General features: G+C 43.0%; 2 protein-coding genes across 5 annotated transcripts in view; both read left to right on the plus strand.

Annotated features, from left to right (window-relative positions):
- WASF3 (WASP family member 3) overlaps window positions 1-18,864 on the plus strand; it is a 37,116-nt gene extending 18,252 nt beyond the window's left edge. For both annotated transcript variants that reach the window (XM_069972059.1, XM_069972060.1), the window contains exons 3-9: window positions 6,917-7,051; window positions 11,478-11,631; window positions 12,020-12,137; window positions 13,456-13,631; window positions 16,625-16,891; window positions 17,710-18,071; window positions 18,476-18,864. In XM_069972059.1, coding sequence (XP_069828160.1) covers window positions 6,917-7,051; window positions 11,478-11,631; window positions 12,020-12,137; window positions 13,456-13,631; window positions 16,625-16,891; window positions 17,710-18,071; window positions 18,476-18,633 — 1,370 coding nt within the window. In that variant the 3' untranslated portion in view covers window positions 18,634-18,864. The remainder of the gene's footprint in view (window positions 1-6,916; window positions 7,052-11,477; window positions 11,632-12,019; window positions 12,138-13,455; window positions 13,632-16,624; window positions 16,892-17,709; window positions 18,072-18,475) is intronic.
- Window positions 1-22,369, plus strand: part of RPL21 (ribosomal protein L21) — a 407,337-nt gene that overhangs the window by 136,821 nt on the left and 248,147 nt on the right. The window lies entirely within an intron of this gene.

Here is a 22,369-nt window from a genome sequence, read left to right on the forward strand (position 1 = left end):
GGAATATTCTCTGCTGTAATAGCTACCAGGGAGTATGTATTTACCGATGACTAGGCGGCTGTCAATGCCAACGCATGCAGGTGCGATGTCAGACTGCCCAAAGCAGGCAGCAGAATTGGGCCATATAAAGTACTGACATCTCTCCTGACACATCTGTGTTTCTAAACTGTACAATATATGTATCGTTCCATTCCTCCTGGCAATTAAAGGGTCACTAACTTTTGATATGTCATCAGCCTACTTGAGACTACTTTGTCGGGATTAGCGAATGGCCGGGAAGTGGATCGCGCTGCTGCTGTTCTCTCTCCCTGGCGATATTTCCCAATCACAGCGGTGTCAGCAGTAAGACCTGCTGTGATCAATAACTTTGACATGCCTGATGACATGTCTAAAGTTATTTTTAATGACAACTGGGCGTTACTATTCAGTTGTCAATAATGTTTACACTGACACGGTCAGCCTTTTTCAGACAATGTAAGGCCTTCTTCACTGACACTTTTTAAGAATACAGGTCAGGAAATTATAGAACCTGTCCAATTTTCATCCGGATCTCCTGAACAGATGCCCCTATAGAAGTCTATAGGAGCATTCAGACATTCTGATGATTTCCTGATCAGGAAAGTGTCCAGAAATACTGACACTACAATACATTTTTTTTTTCCTGATCAGGAAATCTTGTACGCACTCCCAATGGTTTCTTAAATACTGATTACTGTCAGGGAATACTGATGGTTTCCTGAAGTCTCCTGATCAGGATTTCCTGACTGTAAAAAAAAAAAAAAAAAAGACTTTAAAGCAGTTGTCCAGCGTTCTGTATTTTGTTTTTTATATGTATTGCTGGTGGTGCATAGAAAACAATAAACATCCTATGCTTACCTGCCCACACTCCCCCAGTGTCCTCTTTTGATGTAGCCCTGTACCCCACTGACTGCAGAACCTCCACTTCTGAGACCAAACTGTCTCAGGAGTGAAGGCCTGTTCAGCCAATGACTGGCCGTGGGACTGTCCCATCTGTCTGTGATTGGCTGAGTAGGCTGCCCCTCCCGAGACAAGTTTGTCTCCGAAGTGGAGTTTCTGCAGTCAGTGGGGGACACCGGCTACATCAGAAGAGGACACTGAGTGTGAACAGTATACAACCCCTTTAAATCCATCTCTTAGCTAAGCTTCATCCTTTAGCCGCTTATCGGACTCCCTATGCATGTTACTTACAGGAAACATAGTACAGCTCTTTTAAGCATGTTTCTCTGTGTGTATAAACACCTATTGTGAAAACAGAGCATGCATAATACTCCCATAAAATACAGAAAGGCTCTAGAAAACAAAATGCGCATAGAAAAAAAACACACTGTAAACGTAGCTAATGTTTAAGGAACTTACAGAAAATCTTGCAAACCAGTTTATCTCCTGTTTATTTTTATCACTCATTACCAGATTTAACCTCTTAAGGACCCATGACGTACCGGCACGTCATGGATCACTGTCACTTAAGGACCCATGACGTCTTGGTACGTCCGCCCTTTAAACGGGCGCCGCGGCCGGCCGGGTCCCGATCGGGGGAGATAGCCTGCTATAATACATAGCAGGCCATCTCTCCCTGTCGGCATGGAGGGTTGTTAACCCCCCCCATGCCGACGATCGCCGCTATTGGCTGATAAGCCCATAGCGGCGATCGGAACCTTTCCGGGCCATCGGTGGCCCGATGACCCGGAAAAAATTTGCGGTCGGTGCTGTCCGAGGACGGCACCGACCGCCATTACTGTAAAAAGTAATGGTGGTCACGGTACCACCGTCCCAATCGCCGTGAACGGCCGGCCGGCTGGCCGGCCGTTCACGGCGATCAAAGTCCCCACAAGTAATAAATACCTGCTCCGGACCCCTCAGCTAGGTAGCTGAGGGGTCCAGAGCAGGTATTTGTACATTGCTCACCTGTCCCGGGGTCCTGATCGGCGTCTTCCGGGTTCCCGGCGTCCTCTTCATCTTGTCGGGACTTCGGCTTCTTCCGTGAGTCCCGATCGGCTTTTTCCGGCTCCAGCGTCGTCTTTTTTCGTATTTTTCCGGCTCCAGCGTCGTCTATTTTCGGATCTTGCGCTCTGCTGCCCCCTAGCGGCTGATAAGTGTAATACACGTATCAGCCACTACAGGGATGTTCAGAATGTAGTAAAAAAAAAATTTTTTTCCCCAATTTTTTTTTTCTATTTTCCGCACCCTATCGCCGCTGAGTGTTGATCAGCATCGCACGAAAGTGCGCTGCTAATCAGCAACTCCTCCTTTTTGGCGTAGGGTGGTTTTTTTTTTATATCCTACTGCCACGGTCTGCTGATAAGTGCCGAACATAAGTGCGGCATTTATCAGCAACACCATTTTTGGCGTAGGTTTTTTTTGTATACTTACTGTAAAAAACACGTAAAAAAACACTACATTACACCACACTACATTGAATAAAGTTTTACACTACACCACTACATACCCTATATACCAATCCCCGTATAAAGATGACCCCCAGGGTGTTTTCGGTATCGGACGCATACGTTATTATTGCCTCCGACACCGAAACAGCCAGTGAGGATGAATGGGGGGATCCTTTGTTCCTCCATTCATCCTCATCCTCCTCATCATCCAGTGACGTGTCTGGGAGTAGCGTAGCGTACGCTGCCCCCCAGACACGTCTTTTCCGCCAGTACCGTCCCAATAAGAGATCACGGTATGGTGTGAAATTCTACAAACTCTGTGAGAGTACCTCAGGGTACACTTACAGATTTAGGGTACGTGCACACTGCGGAATGGCGAAGGATAACCCTTTGTGCATTCCGCAGCTGGCACCCGCCGGCAGATTGATGCAGGGGCGCGTCTCCGCCCGTGTCATAGACTCTATCCTATGCACGGGCGGATTCCATCATCCGTCATTCCATCAACACGTTGGACGCAGAGCGGAATCCGCCCGTGCATAGAATGGAGTCTACGACACGGACGGAGACGTGCGCCTGCATCAGTCCGCCGGCGGGTGCCAACTGCGGAATGCACAAAGGGTTATCCTTCGCGATTCCGCAGTGTGCACGTACCCTTAGAGTGTATGAAGGAAGGGACACTCGAATCCAGCCCCCAGATGCCCCCCCCCATCCTCGGAGTTAGTGGGGACATCGTCCGGGAACTGATCTTCCCACTGCTGGATAAAGGTCACCACCTGTACGGGGATAACATTTATACCAGCACCCCCTCTTCTGGTCCCTCGCTGCCTGAGCTACTGTAGCTTGCGGCACGATCCGAACATATCAGAAGTAGTAATAGAGCCCTAATATTTAGCAGCCATGGAGCGGACCCAGCGCTTCTGGATATGAAGGACCCCGTATCGCACCAGGACAACATTTTCCAGGTGACGTCCCCCACACTGGAGAAAGGGAGACCCCAGAAGAAGTGCAGAGTGTGGTGTAACAGGGGGATCAGGAAGGACAACATTTTCCAGTGTGACACCTGTCCTGATCCCCCCGGCCTCTGCATACTGGATCGCTCCAAGGCGCACCACACATCATTGGGGTTCTACATTATCTAAATTCTGTCCCTTATTCCTATTTCAGGGGTCACGTTGATCCAGGGATTATTCTGATCGCCATTATGGAGTCGGGAAGGAATTTTTCCCCTGTGATGAGGCTACTGTCGTCTGCCTCACGAGGGGTTTTTGCCTTCCTCTGGATCAACACAGGTTGAATTTGATGGACACCTGTCCTTTTCAACCTTATAAACTAATAATTGGCCTAATACCCCCAAATAAATTAGAATTGTCCCTTTTCCCCAGCTAAATAGGTATGGCCGCCATTCCCATTAGAGGATGCCATGATGCAATTACAAATCCTCTGTGCGGCCAGGACAGTAGAAACCCCCCACAAGTGACCCCATTCTGGAAACTACACCCCATAAGGAATCTAACAAGTGGGGCAGCGGGTATATGGCCCCCTGGTGACGGCCACATTTGGGACGTGAAAATAAAAATAATGGTATTTTTTATTTTCACGGCACATGTTCTACACATGTGCCCATCACTAGTGGGGTCCATATGCTCACTGCACCCCTTGTTAGATTCCTTATGGGGTGTAGTTTCCAGAATTGGGTCACTTGTGGGGGGTTTCTACTGTTCTGGCAGCACAGGAGCTTTGTAATTGCGACATGGCCTCCATCCCCCATTCCAGCCTCTAAATGGCGCTCTGTCCTTTTGGTGACTTGCCCTGTGCCCATATGGCAAATTATGTCCACATGTGGGGTATTTTCGTACTCAGGGGAAACTACCCTACACGTTTTGTGTTCATTTTCTTTTTTAACCCCTTGTGGAAATGGAAAAAAATCAAGGCTAGACCAACATTTAGTGTAATTTTTTTTTAATTTTTACTCTAAATCATTGATCTTGTCTTGATTTTTTCATTTTCACAAGGGGTTAAAAGATAAAAAAAAACACAATGTGTAGAGCAATTTCCCCTGAGTACGGAAATACCCCACATGTGGACATAAAGCGCCATGCGGGTGCAGGGTAAGCCTCCAAAGGGAAGGTGCGCCATTTGGTTTTTGAAGGCTGGATTTGGATGGAATGGATTTCGAGGGGCCATGTTGCATTCAAAAGGCCCCTGTGTTGCCAAGACAGTTAAACCCCCCACAAGTGACCCTATTATGGAAACTACACCCCTCAAGGAATGTAACAAGGGGTGTAGTCAGCATATGGACCCCACTGGTGACGGGCACAAATGTGGAACAATGTGGCGTGAAAATGAAATATTAAATTTTTTACACTATAATGTTGGTCTAGCCTTGAATTTATCATTTTCACAAGGGGTTAAAAGAGAAAAAAAAACACAAAATGTGTAGAGCAATTTCCCCCCGAGTCTGTTAATACCCCACATGTGGACATAAAGCGCCATGTGGGCGCAGGGCAAGCCTCTGAAGGGAAGGAGCGCCATTTGGATTTTAGTGGTTGGATTTGGCTAGAATGGATGATGAACGCCATGTCGCATTTACAGAGCCCTTGTGCTGCCAAAACACTGTAAACCCCCCACAAGTGACCCCATTCTGGAAACTACACCCCTCAAGGAATCTAACAAGGGGTGCAGTGAGGATATGGACCCCTGGATGACGGGCACATTTGTGCCATGAAAGTGAAAAAATGAAAATTTTCACTTTCACGTCACATTTTTCCACATTTGTGCCCGTCACCAGTGGGGTCCATATGCTCACTGCACCCCTTGTTAGATTCCTTGAGGGGTGTAGTTTCCAGAATGGGGTCACTTGTGGGGGGTTTCCAGTGTCTTGGCAGCACGAGGGCTCTGTAAATGCGACATGGCCCTTGAAATCCATTCCAGTGAAATCCAGCTTCCAAAAGCCAATTGGCGCTCCTTCCCTTTGGAGGCTCGTCCTGCGCCCCCTTGGCACTCTATCGCCACATGTGGGGTATTTCCGTACTCGGGAGAAACTGCGCTACATGTTTTGTGTTTTTTTTTTTTCCTTTTATCCCTTTGTGAAAATGAAAAATTGAAGGCTAGAACAACATTTTAGTGTAAAAAATACTTTAGTCTTTTTTCAAGCCATATTGTTTGGAAAATCTGTGAAGCACCTGTGGGGTCCAGATGCTCACCGCACCCCTTGTTACATTCCTTCAGGGGTGTAGTTTTCTAAATGGTGTCCCTTTAGGGGTGTTTTTTAGGTTTTGGCACCCCAGAGCCTCTGCCAACCTGAAGTGGTACAGTCAAAAATGACCAAAAATAACGGAGCCATTGAAATTCACTAGGCGCTCCCTTATATCTGAGGCTTGTGGTTGCGTCAAATAGCGCAATAGGGCCACATATGGGGTATTTCTATAAACTGCAGAAACGGGGCAATCAATATTGGGGTGCATTTCTCTGGTAATAGGTTTATAATTATGAAAAATATTGGATTACAATAAAATCTCTGCACAGAAAATTAAAATTTTCAAATTTCTTACACACTTAGCTTTTATTTCTGTGACTCCCCTAAAGGGTTAAAAAACTTTCTGGATGTGCTTTTGCAGAGTTTAGGGGGTGCAGTTTCTGAAATGGGGTGCTTCGTGGGGCTTTCTAACACACAGTCCCCTCAAATACACTTTAAACCTGAACAGGTCCCTAAAAATATCTGATTTTGAAATTTTACAGAAAATTTGGAAATTTGCTGCTAATGTTTTAAGCTTCCTATTGTCTAAAAAAAATGAAATATAGTTTAATAAATGCCGCCAACATAAAGTAGACATGTTGCTAATGCTATTTAATATATAATTTATGTGGTATAACCACTTTCTGTATAAGCAGAAAAGTTTTAAAGTTGGAAAAATGCATTTTTTCACAATTTTTCACGCTATTTTGGGTTTTTTCATAAAGATTCGTTATAAGTATCGACTCCAATTTACAAGAAATGTGAAGTACAATATGTCACGAGAAAACAATCTCAGAATCAGCCGGATAGGTAAAAGCATCCCGAAGTTATTAATGAATAAAGTGACACTGGTCAAATTCATAAAATTTGCTCCGGTCCTTAAGGCCATTTCAGGCCCGGTCCTTAAGGGGTTAAAGGGGTTATACAGGATTAAAATAAAAATTGCTGCTTTCTTCCAGAAACAGCACCACACTTGCCTTCAGTTTGTGTGTGGTATTACAGCTTAATTCCATTGGAGAAATTACAGTCAAGTTGTAATACCACACACAGGCAGAGAGCAGGTGTGGCGCTATTTTTTTTTTTGTTTTTCTTTTTTTTAATCTCTGACAATCCTTTTAATATTCCGTTAAGGGCACTCAAGTTTTCCATTCTAAGCCCTAGGTATTACATAGAGTAAGCTGTAGAACAGGATGAGTTGTGTGTAGACCTGTGAGGAGCCGTCGGATCAGCAGTCCTTACCAGTGTGTGTTGACATATTTTCTCTCTTTGGCAGGCAAACATGCAGAAGACATATTTGGCGAGTTGTTTAATGAGGCGAATACTTTCTACATCAGAGCGAATTCTCTTCAAGACAGAATCGATCGGCTCGCTGTCAAAGTCACCCAGCTGGATTCGACGGTGGAGGAGGGTGGGTGACTGCACAGAAGCCGCTCCATTGGAAGAGCCTTCTGTACAAATGCTATTAATTACCCGGCAGCAGCTGCCTCGTAGCGGGGGAGCGCCACCGCCGTCCTGGGAAGCCGAGCGTGCCGTCGCTATATCAAATGTTAATTGGCCGACAGCATATTGTAACTTACTGTATCTACATCGTTTGTATGAAAACTTGTCCAGACTAATTCACAGGCAGCCAAGTTTCCTCCCACACACGCTATAGTGATAGTAATTGCATTTATTAATATTGAACAGGTTATTTAGCGTTGGAAAAATGTGGCTGCTTAGTTCCAAAAACAGCGCCACCACTGTGCCCCAGGTTGCCTGTGATATTACAACTCTGCTGTATTTACTCAAATTGTGCTGAGCTGCAATACCACATGCAAACTGGATACAAAGGAGCGCTGTAATCCTGGATGATTACAGAAACTTTTTTTTCCCCCCCAAAACAGCGCCTCACCTGTCCACAGGTTGTGTGTGGTATTGCAGTCTGGCCAATTCACTTTAGTAAAGTTGAACTGCAATATCACAATCCATGTGGCACTTTTTAGCAAGAAAGCTGCCTTTTTTTTTTTTTACATTCTATAAGTTGTATATACAAGACATATAATGGGGGAGATTTATCAAACTTGGTGTAAAGTGAAAATGGCTCAGTTGCCCCTAGCAACCAATCAGATTCCACTTTTATTTTCAAAAGAGTCTGTGAGGAATGAAAGGTGGAATCTGATTGGTTGCTAGGGGCGACTGAGCAAGATTCACTTTACACCATGTTTGATAAATCTCCCCCATAGTATACCTAAAATATGTAAATGCATTGCATTACTTGACATTACCCTCGTACTGATCCTCAGTTATAGTCTTTATTTTGTCGTTAACAAACCAGACGCATCCCGACTAGTTTAGCGGAGCTCCCATAAGGCACTTGGGACAGTGTAAAGCTGCCTATTCATTAAAAAGGGTTATCCAGGCTTTTAAAGTCATGGCCGCTTTTTTCCAGAAACAGCGCCTCTCTTGCCCTCAGTTTGGGTATGGTGTTGCAGCTCATTTACATTCCACAGGGACAGGGGTGGCGCTTTTCTTGCTAGAAAGTAGCTGTTTTTGTTTTTTCTTCTTCTAATTCTGGATAACCCCATTAATACAGCAGTAAGGAACTAATGCAAGATAGCCATGATCTCATTATAAAGTCTATTGAATATTTTTAGTAGCAAAGGGATGGTCAGTAAGTGTTCTTTTACTTTATTGTATTGAGCTTTATTGTTTCCGTAAGTGGTGATGATCATTAGAGAGAAATGTATTGTCCTCCCCACACGGCTGGATTGAGCAGAGCTCAGCCTGCGCCAAGGAAGAACAATACGTAGGGTCTGCATTTTCTGCCTGTGCCTTGTAGTTCCCTGCAGGTGATCCTAAAAGGTATTGGCTGCAAACTTGGCATCCGTCTGTAAGAAGCAATTCATGAGTGCGGAGCATAGATTAGCAGCAGGGTGGACTCACTTCTGAGGGGAGGAAGGTGAGGAAGCTTTCTGGAGGATCTTCAAGCTGTGAAATGAAATTAGGAGGCGAGAGAAGCCCCGCCGGCAGGTCTGGCTCATTCACTGGATACAAAAGCCAGACGGATGTTGCTGATAGGAAGCTGAGGGAGGACAGATAGGAGGAAATTACAGCCTATAGGATGATTGGAAGGTGGCAGTACAAGACAATGTGTAATCACTGGCGTCACCCTCCCAGGCTTTAAAAAGCAAGTTCGCCCCAGACGACTTAAGATTGAACGCATGGGCATTAGTAGACAATCGGGTAATGACACATTTTGCTTTTTATTGGAAAGGCAGCAGGTTTAGGCCATGTATTTGTGGGAACTGAAGTGTTTAAAGATGATGGGATACAGGTGTCCATGGGTAGAGGATAAAATAACCATTAAGGACCCCCAATACCACATCGATAGGGGTCTATTTACACAGAAAGATTATCTGCCAAAGATTTGAAGCCAAAGCCAGGAATGGATTTGAAAAGAGGCTTTCCTTTATGACCTGATCTCTGGTTATAGTCTGTTCCTGGCTTTGGCTTCAAATCTTTGGCAGATAATCTGTCAGATATGTAAATGGACCATAAATCAGGCAAATTCAGCTGAATATCCCTCCCTGTAATTAAGACGACGATCCGCTGATGACAACAATCATCAGCTGATCGTGTCTTCTGGTCCTGGCTAAAAATCAATGCGCATCGCTAATGGTGCGTTTTACACGTAACGATTATCGTGCGAATTTGCGCGATAACGATCGAATTCGAATGATAATCGTGTAAACGCAGCGAACAATCAAATGACAAATCGTTCATTTTGATCTTTCAACATGTTATAAAATCGTCGTTCGTAGTTTGCAAAAAATTCGCCAATCGTTCCGTGTAAACAGTCGTCGCGCGATAGTACGGCCGCCCGGCCCCCCGCTCGCAGCCCGGCCCCCCGCTCATCCGTATATCGTACCGTCTAAATGCTGATCGTTATGAAAAAAAAAAACAAAATCGTCACTCCGACATCGTTAATCGTACAATCGGGCCAATTATCGTTTCGTGTAAACGCAGCATAAGTGTTTAAAAAAAAAAAATTAAAGGGGTTATCCAGTACTACAAAAACATGGCAGCTTTCTTTCAGAGACAATACGACTCTTGTCTCCAGTTCAGGTGTTGTTTGTAGTTCAGCTCCATTCACTTCAATGGAACTGAGCAGCAAAACCCTGCACAAGCTGGAGACAAGAGTGGGGCTGTCTCTGGAAGAAAGGGGCCATGTTTTTGTAGCGCTGCATAACCCCTTTAAAGATCATACATACCTGTCTGCGCTCCCAGGTTTTCTTGCTCCTGCCTGTTCCTCGCCGCCATTGGAGCTTCTGCACCAGTCTCTGACTGGTCTTGGTCAGTAAATTGAGCAGCCTTTCACTTCAGGAACCGGCTCTGAAGTTCCAGCAGTGGTTGTGTAGGGTGGGCAGAAGTGATAAGAACACAGGGAAGCCTGAAGAGGTAATGTATATATTTTATTAATTACTATATACTGCAAGACCTCCGATCTAGCAGATCGGCACTCATTTACATTAGTGATCGGGCTGTGTAATATAGCTCTTAGAAAGCCTTTACCGCTGCCTGCTGATTGGCTGGACAAAGCCTTAAACATTTTGTTGCCCATATACTGCAGACTCCTTACCACTATTCCAGCTGTGTCATCTGTTTCATCACAGCTCTGTTGCATTCATATATTTCATGTAACCTCTGATCAGCCACCATATTGACTTTTAGATTGACTTCCTCTCAATTCCTTAATACATCAGCACAGCATCACATGGGAGTCAGTACCATCTCTTCCTGCTGGGAGGAGGGTGTAGTAATCCACATCTCTATAGAGCTCTCTATTTAAGATAGAAGCAATAGGTATACAGTCAGGAAGGCAGAGCTGTCACCATGTCTATTACAAATGTGTAAGAAAAGCGGAGGGGAAAGCCGCCTCCAGACTCCTCTTGTGGCCGCGTAACACTGTGAGAACAAGAGAGTCAGGCTATTGAAATCCAACATGCCTGATGTTTCTATCCTCTGAAATCTGTCGGGGAGGGGGAAGTCCTGGGGTTAGGGCCCTATTCCACCAGACTGTTATCGTTTGCATAATCGTTAACGATAAACGACCCAAACGACCGCTATTACGAAAGACCTGAAATCGTTCACCCATTTACATGGAAAGGTAATCGTTACTTATGATCGTTCTTGCGGTCGTCTTGTCTTCACTATTGCGTCCGTCACTACTGCGAACGACCGAACGACGTCTCATTCATTGCTAACGTTTTGCGAATGAGCAGCGATAAAATTAGGTCCAGGTCTTATTAAACGATCAACGATTTCTCGTTCGGTCATTAACTGCTATTCAAACGAACGATTATCGTTTAGATTTGAACGATTTAACGATAATTTGAACGATAATCGTCTGGTGGAATAGGGCCCTTAGTGATACAGAGTTGGAAATCACTTGGTAGTAATTGTATACAGAAAGCTTACTGCGTATGAATGAACATGGCAATATAACAGCGCCCCCTAGTGGTGACAGCAGGCGGAAAGATTTTTTTTTTTTTTCTGTATCCTCTTTGTAGATATATGAAGAAATTAAAAGTAGCCCATAGACATTCATTACTAGTTGGCAGATGGCGCTGATCTCAGTATCTTGGCGTCCATTATTCTATTATTTGTGGGGTTTTAGGTCCATTGCCCAATGACCAGATGTATTATTTGTACCAAGGCAGTTGGCACCATGGTTGTGGCAGCTGATCATCATCCCTTACTGTCCAACATGCTGATTATTACTCTACAAATTTTCTCTAAAAAGCCCTTCTGACCAACAGTTATTTAATTCTTTCTCTTTTGTATTCTCACTCTAGTTTCCCTTCAAGATATTAACATGCGCAAAGCCTTTAAGAGTTCAACCATCCAAGACCAACAAGTGGTCTCCAAGAACAGCATTCCCCACCCGATCACTGACATCTACAACACCTGCGACAAGCCGCCGCCCCTTAATATACTGTCACCATACAGGCAAGTGATCATCCATCAGCCATGGGTTATTGATTAGTTTATCCAGCTTCCTGACATCTAGTAGTAGAGTCATGGCAGCCATTCTTATGGTGCCTTTACCCAGAGAGAGTTATCTGACAGATTTTTAGAGCCAAAGCCAGAAATGGATTTGAAAAGAGGAGAAATCTCAGCCTTTCCTTTAAGACGTGTTCTCTGTTTGTAATCTGTTCCTGACTTTGACTTAAAAAATCTGTCAGATAAATCTCTGTGTGTAAATGCACCATTAGATGTATGCTATATTGTGTATCGCTTTATTACTCCATTACACCTAGCTAATATTTCTATATGTCAATGGTTCCTACTGGGAGTCTTTTAATTAACATCTGTTCCTGTGGTTTTGTCCTGTCAGGGATGACAGGAAGGATGGCTTGAAGTTTTACACAGATCCTTCTTATTTCTTTGACCTTTGGAAGGAGAAGATGTTGCAAGACACAGAAGATAAGAGGAAAGAGAAAAGGCGGCAGAAGGTAATGGAGTAACACGTTTTATGCATCTTCCTTATAGCTTGTTACACAATTATACAAAGCTACACCATTACTGCCACATCCCAACATTTCCTAAAGACGGTCTGTTGTTAAAGGGAAACTCCATCGATCCCATAAAAAAAAAAAAAATGCACAAAAAGCATATAGGTATGCTCACCAATCGATGATTAGACACATTTCTCACTTGTCTACACTGCTCCTGGCCCTGGATTAAAACCAAATGATCCCAGTTTTACATCATGGACCCGGCTGGGGGACTACATCTCCCAGCATGCATTGCACCTCAGAGCCAACTGCCCAGTATCTGCATCATCATATAGTATCTGCCCACCACTGGCTCAATCTGCTTCTGCATTACACTGTAAGCTAAATACCTGATCTATCTATCTATCTATCTATCTATCTATCTATCTATCTAAGAAAGACTAAGGAAAAATACAGAGCAGCACTCCAATAAAAAATGTAGGTGGTGGCAGCAGATAATCCTGACCAGGGATATAATTATATAACCAAAAAAAAGTATATTCCGCAGCACACAGTAGTAAAGTGAAAAAAATGATGTAAATTTATTCCATCACTCCTGTGGTAACAAAAAACAGCATATGGCAGGACGCGACGTTTCGTGATTAGAGAGAGAGATGAGACGACTGTGTCTCCTTTCCCCTATTCTGCTCAGGAGGCTGTCACTGTTCTTTTGTTTCCCCGCCCCTTGGCCCTGATGCTCACTGATTGGTGTGATGTCAGTTGTGGGTGGGCTTACAGATGAGGTTGCAGCTTCATGGCAACAGAAGGGACAGAATCATGTGACTTGGGTCTCAGAAAGGAGGGTGAGGACAGAGAAGTGGAGACAGAGTGGACCAGGCAGTGAGGATTTTCAGCAGCTTCAGGAGTAGTCAGGATCTGATGCAGACAAATGGCCCAATTAATTTGATAGAAACCTATTACAAACAAGCTTAGATTATGAGTGGGGATTGAACAGGGTTAAATCCTTCTTAAGTGAAGTACTCCTTTAATGGGTTGGCTAAGTGTTGTAGGGTCTTTAGGGGTGTAACAAAAAAATGTGGGGGCCCGATAGCAAATTCTGGACCATGTGACTGTCTTCAGCTGTAGACAACTTTATTATCTTCAGTATAATTCCATCCCCTGATGATGTCATAGTGCTTGTATAATGCAAACAGTAATGGTGCAGAAGGTATGATGCACACAGGAGCAGCTATGGGCCATTGTATTAATCTTCTGCTTTTACCATTCTTTGGCTGTACTGACCTGCTTCAATAACCTTTACTTTATCCTGTCTCAGGAACAAAAGCGCGTGGACGGCACAACTCGTGAAGTCAAAAAAGTCCGGAAAGCCAGAAACAGACGTCAGGAGTGGAATATAATGGCCTATGACAAAGAGCTGAGGCCTGACAACAGGCTGTCCCCAAACGTCTACCAAGCAGCGTCTTCTGAGGGATCCATGTCCCCGGACACTAGGTCTGTCTATAACTCTGTCTCTGTCGGACCTGCTCAGCAGAGTCTTAGCATTGCACTGTGCTGTCTGACTACACAGCCGCCTGCTGACTGATCCCAGCGTTCTTGTGCACTTTTTCCCTCTGATACACAGATTTGTTTTTTTTTTAGCCTATATAAAGAACATAAAACACATTGGAATATAAAACAAAATGCAATTTATTTTGTATCACTATATTGGGAATTTAAACTGGTGAGGTTTAACCTTTGGAACCCTTGATGGTTCTGAGAGAGTTACAATGCTGACACAGCACCTTGGCCATTTAACTTGAATGGAGCTGTGCTGCAGTTTCCTAAAGAAGAGGGAACCTAGTCAGGGAACTGCTGCATTGCTCTATTCAAGTGAATGGGGCCAAGTTGGTTGAGAATGCAGCTGCACAGAGAGAAAAAAACTGAAGGGCGGCTGCGCTATATTGTTTTATTATTATTATTATTATTATTATTATTATTATTATTATTATTATTATTATTATTATTATTACCCCTTTAAGGAAAGAGGTTTCTGTAGAAGATGTCTTGAAAAATGCCACCTTGTTTTAGACCTGTAATCTCTTAATTCTTGTTTCCCTCCCATACATTTCTCTTTATGACCTGGATTATCATTAGCTATACTTAGCTTATAGAAAAGCCTTAACACGTAGAGATTTCTGCATACAGCGCACAGCTTCATAGTAAGCACATCATGGCGACATCATCATGGTCATGTTGTATGCTCCTGGCTATCCACTTGATGCCATCCAATACGACCCTTATTATTTACTTACAGTGATTACAAATGTTTTCTGGTCATGTGATGTACACAAGAGACATGTATTCTTGCTATGCAGTACAGTACCATTACTTTCAGTAAGCAGAACATCCCTATAGGGAATAAATGGGTGCATTCGTATTGGGGCATTCACCTCAAAGGGATTGTCCAATTTAGAATACCTATTTTCATTTCCTGAGTCATCCCTCACCAAGGGTGGGCCTGTCCTGTATTATACGGATAGCTCATTGGTTTGGATGGGCACTGTGTTATGCTTTGTTTCTCCTGAGGGGGCACTGCAGGGAACCTGAACATGTGTGCTAATACAGTTGATCTGCTTAATATCATGGAGCCCTTCCCAAAGGAAGGCATAATGGCAGTGCTGTTCAGTGCTGGAAGTAGATGAGTTATTATAATAATGAGATGGTCATTTAATCTATCAGTCAGCAATTGGGCATGGTCTGTAGCCAAAGAGCAAACGGCCATGTCTGGTAAATGGAATAGGAGCTGCTGTAACGTACTGTAATGATTGAATATCCAGTAACAGTATGGCGGTTAAGGCTGTTCCAGAGAAACGCAGTATGAACACTTTACAGGAGACTAAATAGGAGAAGGGTTAGTTGAATTTATTTTTTATTTGCATTGCCTGTAGTGTGCTGCTGTTGGTGGAGCTTGCATGGTTTGCATAAATGGGGAGATTTATAAAAAGAAAAACCCTTTGGTATATGAACCATTAAATACTCTGCCATCCTATTCCCATGTCAGCTGTAATCTGATTCAGAGACGGACACCGAGCATGAGGCCCCTTGCTGGATTGGGGATGCTAGTCATAGACCACCGGTAGTTGTGCTCTATGGATGGGAATCCTTAAAGTAGTCCTATATAGTATTTCCTTTAAAGGCTACAATACAGGTGGTTGCACACATGACCTGACTGCCTCTGATCTGATTGGTTTTTATGGATGACACTGCTGTTTGCATTTATATCAATCATGTTTCATGTACCTTTTATAATCCTGCCCCATAGTGGATGTAACTTTATGTAAATTGAAGATTTGTCGGCGTTCCTGATAGGTCTGTTTTAGTAGGTGCTTGTTTCCCAATGAAATTGTGCAGCGTCTTTCCTTAAAGGGGTATTCCCAGCTCCTCTAATACAGTTATACTTATAGGACTCTTTAAAATGTTTTTTTATACATTCATTTACTAAACTTCTCCAGATATGCTGCTCTTTCCCTCCCATTGTTGACAGCTCATTGTCTAGGTTACCTACCACCACTCTGCCTTACGATTTCATGGGGGATACTAAAACAGACGGATCAGGAGAGTCGATAAGTTTATTAACATTGGTTTTGGCTACTTCTATAATACAACACTCACTCCTAGTTTAATCCCCCCCCCCCCCAACTTGCAGTATTGCTTAGACTGTTAAATAGAATAGACCAGACAATTCCTACCCTGCCCATACATTATATATACATACACTATAGATATCAGACTGCTATACACCATAGATATGTACTGACTCTTGATGCCGCTGCATGACACATTGACATGACTGAAGGCAGATATCTGGAAACAGTCAATACCCCTCATTGGATTTTTTTAGTCCATGTCAACAGCTGTCGATGAAAGCGCAATCCAGGTCACAGATCAAGACAGAGATTGATCAGTGACGTAACGCATTGTTATCCAGGATGATAAGTCCTATAGAGAACAGCTATCTGCTTTCTCCAGTGTATGGCCGTCTTTAAGCAGAGTTGATAAAAGAAGTCTTCTACAGCGTGTAGGTAGTGTCCTTTGTGATGGCGCTACTAACAGATGCAATCTCTCACCAATGCTCATCATCACGCTGTCATACCACAGTGACAGGCGTCCCCTTAGGAGATGCCACTGACATTGATTTCCTATGGGGATTCCTCTGAAAACTATGGAATATGCTGCTGCTGCAACTTCGAGTTCATTCATCCCTGAAAGTCGTCCCATAGCCCTAGTTACATGAATAGTCATGTGTTATCCTTGTAGTCATGGCTTGTTTTGGAGCTTACTAAATGAATTAATTCCACTAAAAGGCTGCAGACGTGGCATCACCTATATATGTGATGCTAAATGACTGACTTTTTTTTTTTGTGTGTGTGAAACTGGCATTGGTTTAGGAAATGAACCTTGATCTAATGGGGGCTAATACCTTTTTTTTGTTTCCCTTTTCTAAGGTCTCATGTGTCTGATCTGACAGAATACTCCTATCCTGCAACCCCAAACCACTCTATGCACCAACATCCTATGACGCCAACGTATGTCGGCTCAGGAGAGTCACTGCACCACATTGGCGCCAATCAAGTCCATGAACACGATTACAGGTCCTCAACCGGAACCCTGAGACACGGGACGCTGAGTAGACCACAACAACCACCACCTCCACCACCGCCGTCCACTATGGATGGGCCACATCCTCCTCCCCTAACAGCTACTGAGTGCAGGTAATCTACTTTATACAATGGAGATCGGAGTGTCAAATTGCAGCCCTCCAGCTGTTGAAAGACTATGATTCCCTTCATACCTAGGCAACTAAAGCTTTGGCTGTCTAGGCATGATGGGAATTGTAGTCTTGCAACAGTTGGAGGGCCTGAGTTTAACATTCCTGTCTAATGGTTGTTTAAGGGGTTATCCAGTGCTACAAAAACATGGTCACTTTCTTTTAGAGACAACACCACTCGTCTCGAGTTCAGGTGCGGTTTTCAATTAAGCTCCATTCACTTCAATGGAACTGAGCAGCAAAGCCCCACCCAAACTCGAGACAAGAGTGGGGCTGTCTTTGGAAGAAAGTGGCCATGTTTTTGTAGCGCTGGATAACCCTGTTTAATGCAATAAGAATTATTTGTTTCTTTTATAGTCAGCTAGGATAGAGGTGATAGATTGGGTGTCCAGTCGCTGGGACCATGAGAACGGAGGTCAAATATTCCCTCGATTAGTGTTGCAGCTCCACGCGTGCTCACCCACAGCTCCATTCATGGTCTAAGGGACTTCTGTACATTATTAGGCTGGAGGTCCTATAGAAAGTAAATGGAGCAGTTGGTAAGAATGCTTGCTGATGCTCTAGTCACACAGGGGACAAGGGACATCTGTTCTTGTGATCAACAATGATACCAGTGGTTAGACCCCACGACCAGTCAACTAGCTATAGGACAGGAAGTAACTTTTATTTTGGGAATAATCCCTTTAATACATATAATAACCCCTTTAAGTGTTCATGGATCAATAAGAGACAATGGGCTAATGATGTGACATCTTTTCTTAGACGGGTTCTGCCACAACAGATGATGGAGTATTATCCCGCTGGATCGCCGCCTCCACCCCCACCGGTCATTCCGTCGGCTCAAACTGCTTTTGTTAGTCCACTTCAGCACCCAGTCCCCGGATCCCCTGGAGGGCAGTTATCTGGCTCTCCATATGCACCTTCTCCGCCTCCTGGTGTGGTCAGCATTTCTGCTGCTACTGGGCCTCCGCCTCCACCACCAGGGCCCCCTTCATCTGCCCTCTCTCTTTCTTCATCGCCAATGCATTTCGCCAAAGTTTTAGAAGCAAAACGTCTTGACGGTGCACATCTCCTAGGCCTGACAAGTGACGCCCGTAGTGATCTCCTCTCTGCTATTAGGATGGGTAAGTAAAACATTTGACATGGACATAACATGCTTGACTGTTTATTTTTACACATTTATTTTTTTGAATTTTGCTTAGTTTCTCCTTTACTGCCTTTCTTTTTATCATATGCGGTTCACTGTAAAAATCAGAGGAACAGCCGGATGGGCCTGTCATTTGTCTCCTGCCCTTATCGCTTCTGTCCTGAACAAATCTGTAAGTTGATTTATGACCAGGGTAAAGTTGACCTTTGATCTGGTCAGAAATCAATTTAGAATAGCAAATGGCTTCCCTCTAGGGGAAATAAGGTAACTTGTGTTAGTCACAATAATTCTGATCATGTCTGAATTCTGGGGATGTTAAGGATGCAATTTGTGTAAGAAGTAATTCAGGATCTCATGCTTTTATACGTATTTATTTTGTAGGAATTCAGTTGAAAAAGGTACAAGAACAGCGTGAACAGGAAGCCAAACGGGAACCAGTGGGAAACGATGTGGCCACCATCCTGTCCAGACGCATTGCAGTGGAGTACAGCGACTCAGAGGATGATTCAGAGTTTGATGAAAATGACTGGTCTGACTGATCCCGGCCCACAGGTGTAAATCACCTGCACCCAGAACACTGGGAGCTGTCAGGGTTGGTCACCCACTTGCCGGATGGGCGTCCAGTTATTCATACATGATTTCTTCGGCTGGTGGTTCTGCATGGAAATTCAATTCATGGCAAGCATGAATATTAAGAGTCTAGTCTGTATGTGACTTAGGTGACAAGGACATTGTATGCCTTAGCTAACTCTGCAGAACCATATGTAAAGGTAACAGGCTTTACGGAATTTTGTAGCCAATTTTTTTTTTTTTTTTGGTAAATGTAATCTCCCATAGTGGAAACTCAGGGACACATGAAGATAGTACGCGACTGGAGAAGTACATAGGAATAAGTGGAGTTCTTACAGGTGGCTATTGTGGATATTAATCTCTAGTTGTATTTTACAGGTAAGTTTCAGATGAACTTATCACAGCGGTGGAAATGGGAATCATTGAGTAGAATTTAAAAAAAAAAAAAAAATCTCCCAATGGCTTACAGTTCACTGCTGACAACACTAACGCACAAAGTCTCACAAAATGGAGACCATAGAGGCACAAAGACGACCGTAGACTTTAAGATTCAGCCGTGTGGTTTGGCGTACAGTTCATGTCCATGGACATGTTTTCTATCAGGAAAAATTATTAGGTTGTGTTAACACCTACATTGGAGGATATCTAAAATATTGGACAGTATAGCACAGCATGCTGCATAGTTTTGTCCAGGAAATTTCCATACACAGTAATGGAGACCCAACAGGCCTGCAGTGGGGTCTGTCAAGTGTCCAGAGTGTAATGGATTTTTAGCACCATTTTTTCCTGTGGTTCTGCTACAAGGTCAGAGTATAAGAAAAGTAGTAGTAACACTGGTTTTAACCCAGGCTAGGGCTTTCCGCCTATGGGAAGATTTTCGCCCTAGATTTCTTGATCATTATCTGCCACAACTCTATTTAAGCCTCTTCTGGGTGTCTTAATCCTGTCACTGCCAATGAGGTATGTAAAATATTGATATTTTAGATCCGGGAATAGTTGTTTAAGGCTTTGAAAACTGTGAATGTCCCACAGATAAGCAGTCTGTTTCCAGAACTTACTTCTCCTGTCCTGAACTAACATCCAAGCCGATTTTTATGTAGTCCTAAATTGGGTGAGAAGATCACTCAGGAGAAGAAGAATAAAGCCAGGTACTAGACCCATCATGCTGCTCTTCCCTGTGAATGAGACATCAGACAGAACTATACATGGATAAAAAAAAGGCAGTAGAAAAGAAACAGCATTTTTTTTTAATTCAGTGGAGAAGAATACCACACAGCCGGTCACTCTCCTCTCCCCTATACAGTCCATTAAGTCTGGTGGTGTAATAAGGTAACCTATAGGGGTTATCCAGGATTAGGAAAAACATAGCTGCTAACTTCCAGAAACAGCACCACTTTTGTCCTTAGGTTTTGTGTGGTATTGCAACTCTATTAAAGTGAATGGAGCAGAGCTATAATGAAGACAGGTGTGACTCTGTTTTTGGAAGAAAGCAGCTAGGTTTCCCCTTTAACTAAACCTGCATGCCAAGGCCAGCATTACAAAAAAAACAAAACACTTTACTCCTAAACACACTAATACTGTCCCCTGCTGGAGATGCTGTGGTGTGTTCCCAGACATTGTCATGTGATGTTGGAGCAGGACGTCATCACACTTCTTGTAGGAGACACCGGAGCACTGAGTGTGTCCCAGCCTGCAGTAACTATCGGAAGCACCTTTTAATGATTTTATATGAACATATGCATGCAGACTGAATTTTTTCACATCCTGAACTCTTATTTTATTGAGTGATGTGCGTCTCCTGGCTTTAAAGACGCATGCTTGAAATTTTATGCATTTGTTTTTAACCAAACGTTACGCTGTGTTGCAAAATTGCATGAAGGCGCCCAAAATTGTGAATTGCTACGGCGCACTCTCACAGTGTGCAGAGATGGGTTTGTTTCATAATCTAGGTTTTGCATATGTCTGCTGTAAAATAAAATGACCTGAAAGCCCTGGCAGCAAAAGGATTAACATGTGAACCAAACCATGTATTGACTACATTGGATTTTTTTCATCTCTCCTGTGGGATATGTTCAGGCCTATGTCAAGGTTCCATGCAAACGAGTAAATGTTATTTGCATTTAAAGTTGTATGAGGTTAGAGAATGCATGGCTTCTGTCTTCCAGGAACAGCGCCATCCTTGGCTACGGACTATGGGGGAGATTTATCAAGCATGGTGTAAAGTGAAACTGGCTCAGTTGCCCCTAGCAACCAATCAGATTCCACCTCTCATTCCTCACAGACTCTTTGGAAAATGAAAGGTGGAATCTGATTGGTTGCTAGGGGCAACTGAGCCAGTTTCACTTTATAACATGTTTGATAAATCTCCCTCTATGTCTGTTATTGCACCCAATGGGTGAGTGGAGCTGAACTGCAGTAGCGGTGAAAACCCACAGAGAGGAGTGGCGCTCTTTCTGGAATAGAAGCTATGCTTTCCCCAATCTCCTACAACCTCTTTAACCTTATTGCTACTATACATGTATTGTTTTAATTTTTTTTTTTTTTTTATGAAAAACTGTGAAAGCTATAAAACAGTGTGAATAATTCTGTTAAGCCTGTGGTGTGCAGAATACTGTGATCATTTTCAGATTTTTTTTTTTTTTAATTTTTTTTGTAATACTAATTTTATAGTGTATAGCCTAGCGTGTAATTTAATCTATACTTTTGTTATAAGGTTTACAGTAAATGTCGGTCAATGTAGTTGCCATAGAAAGTAAGTTGCCTCCACTGAATGCCTGGATATTGTCACTAGTTCTTGAAAAGTGGTGAATGATACCTCCCCTGTCCCCAAGAAAAGTGAATGCGTCATCTAGATTATTTTTTTTTAACTGAATAGAGTCAGATACTGTAACATCTTTTTTTTTTTGTTTATTTCTGATTTGTCTTTTATTTTATTTTTTTATGAGAGCAGTCATGTTGTGTTGGCTGTTTTTTTTTAACTGCATATATTGATGTGCTTAACAGCAGACCCAATGAACATCTCCAGATCCTGTTCTTTGTATGGGACACATTTGTTAGCATGCTCTGTGACCTATGTCTTTTCTATCTACTGATGTCACCTTTTGCTTTCATTGTGTACACATCACTTTCCAGCAGCATCCTTCTTATCATCACAGAACAGGAAGTCTCAGCTTTATATAAGATCTAGTGGCCAGACTGAAAACTGCAAGATTTAGGAATTTTTATAAACTAGGTAGTACAATGAAAATGAGAAAAAACATCAAAATTCATATAAAAAAAACATAAAAACTTTGATTTAAACAATAGATCAATTTCGGATGATAGATTCCAATGAAGGTAAAGCATCATAATAAACATTAAGTGTTATATTGGTGAAGGTATATCTGAACTATATGGTATTATGTTGGCTCTGGTTGGCGGTAAAGAAATGGCGGCCAGGGGTCTCTTACTTTTATTTTTCTATAATATCAACTCTTTTCACACCGGTCCCCTTGCTCATTACTTTCCAAATATACAAGCACAAAAATTATCATCTGTGTTTTGCTAGGAGGCAGGTATGGAAATTTTCTGTACTTCTGTAGTCGCCTTATTCTATTACCTATATTGCTCCCATTTTTATAAAAAAAATAATAATTCTGATAATATATGTATAAAGTGGAATTCCTGGTAATAAAATGTTACATTTCAGTGAAAGGGCTTATATAG

The sequence above is a fragment of the Dendropsophus ebraccatus genome, chromosome 5, assembly GCF_027789765.1.
Source record: "Dendropsophus ebraccatus isolate aDenEbr1 chromosome 5, aDenEbr1.pat, whole genome shotgun sequence".
In the NCBI taxonomy this organism is placed as follows: Eukaryota; Metazoa; Chordata; class Amphibia; order Anura; family Hylidae; genus Dendropsophus; species Dendropsophus ebraccatus.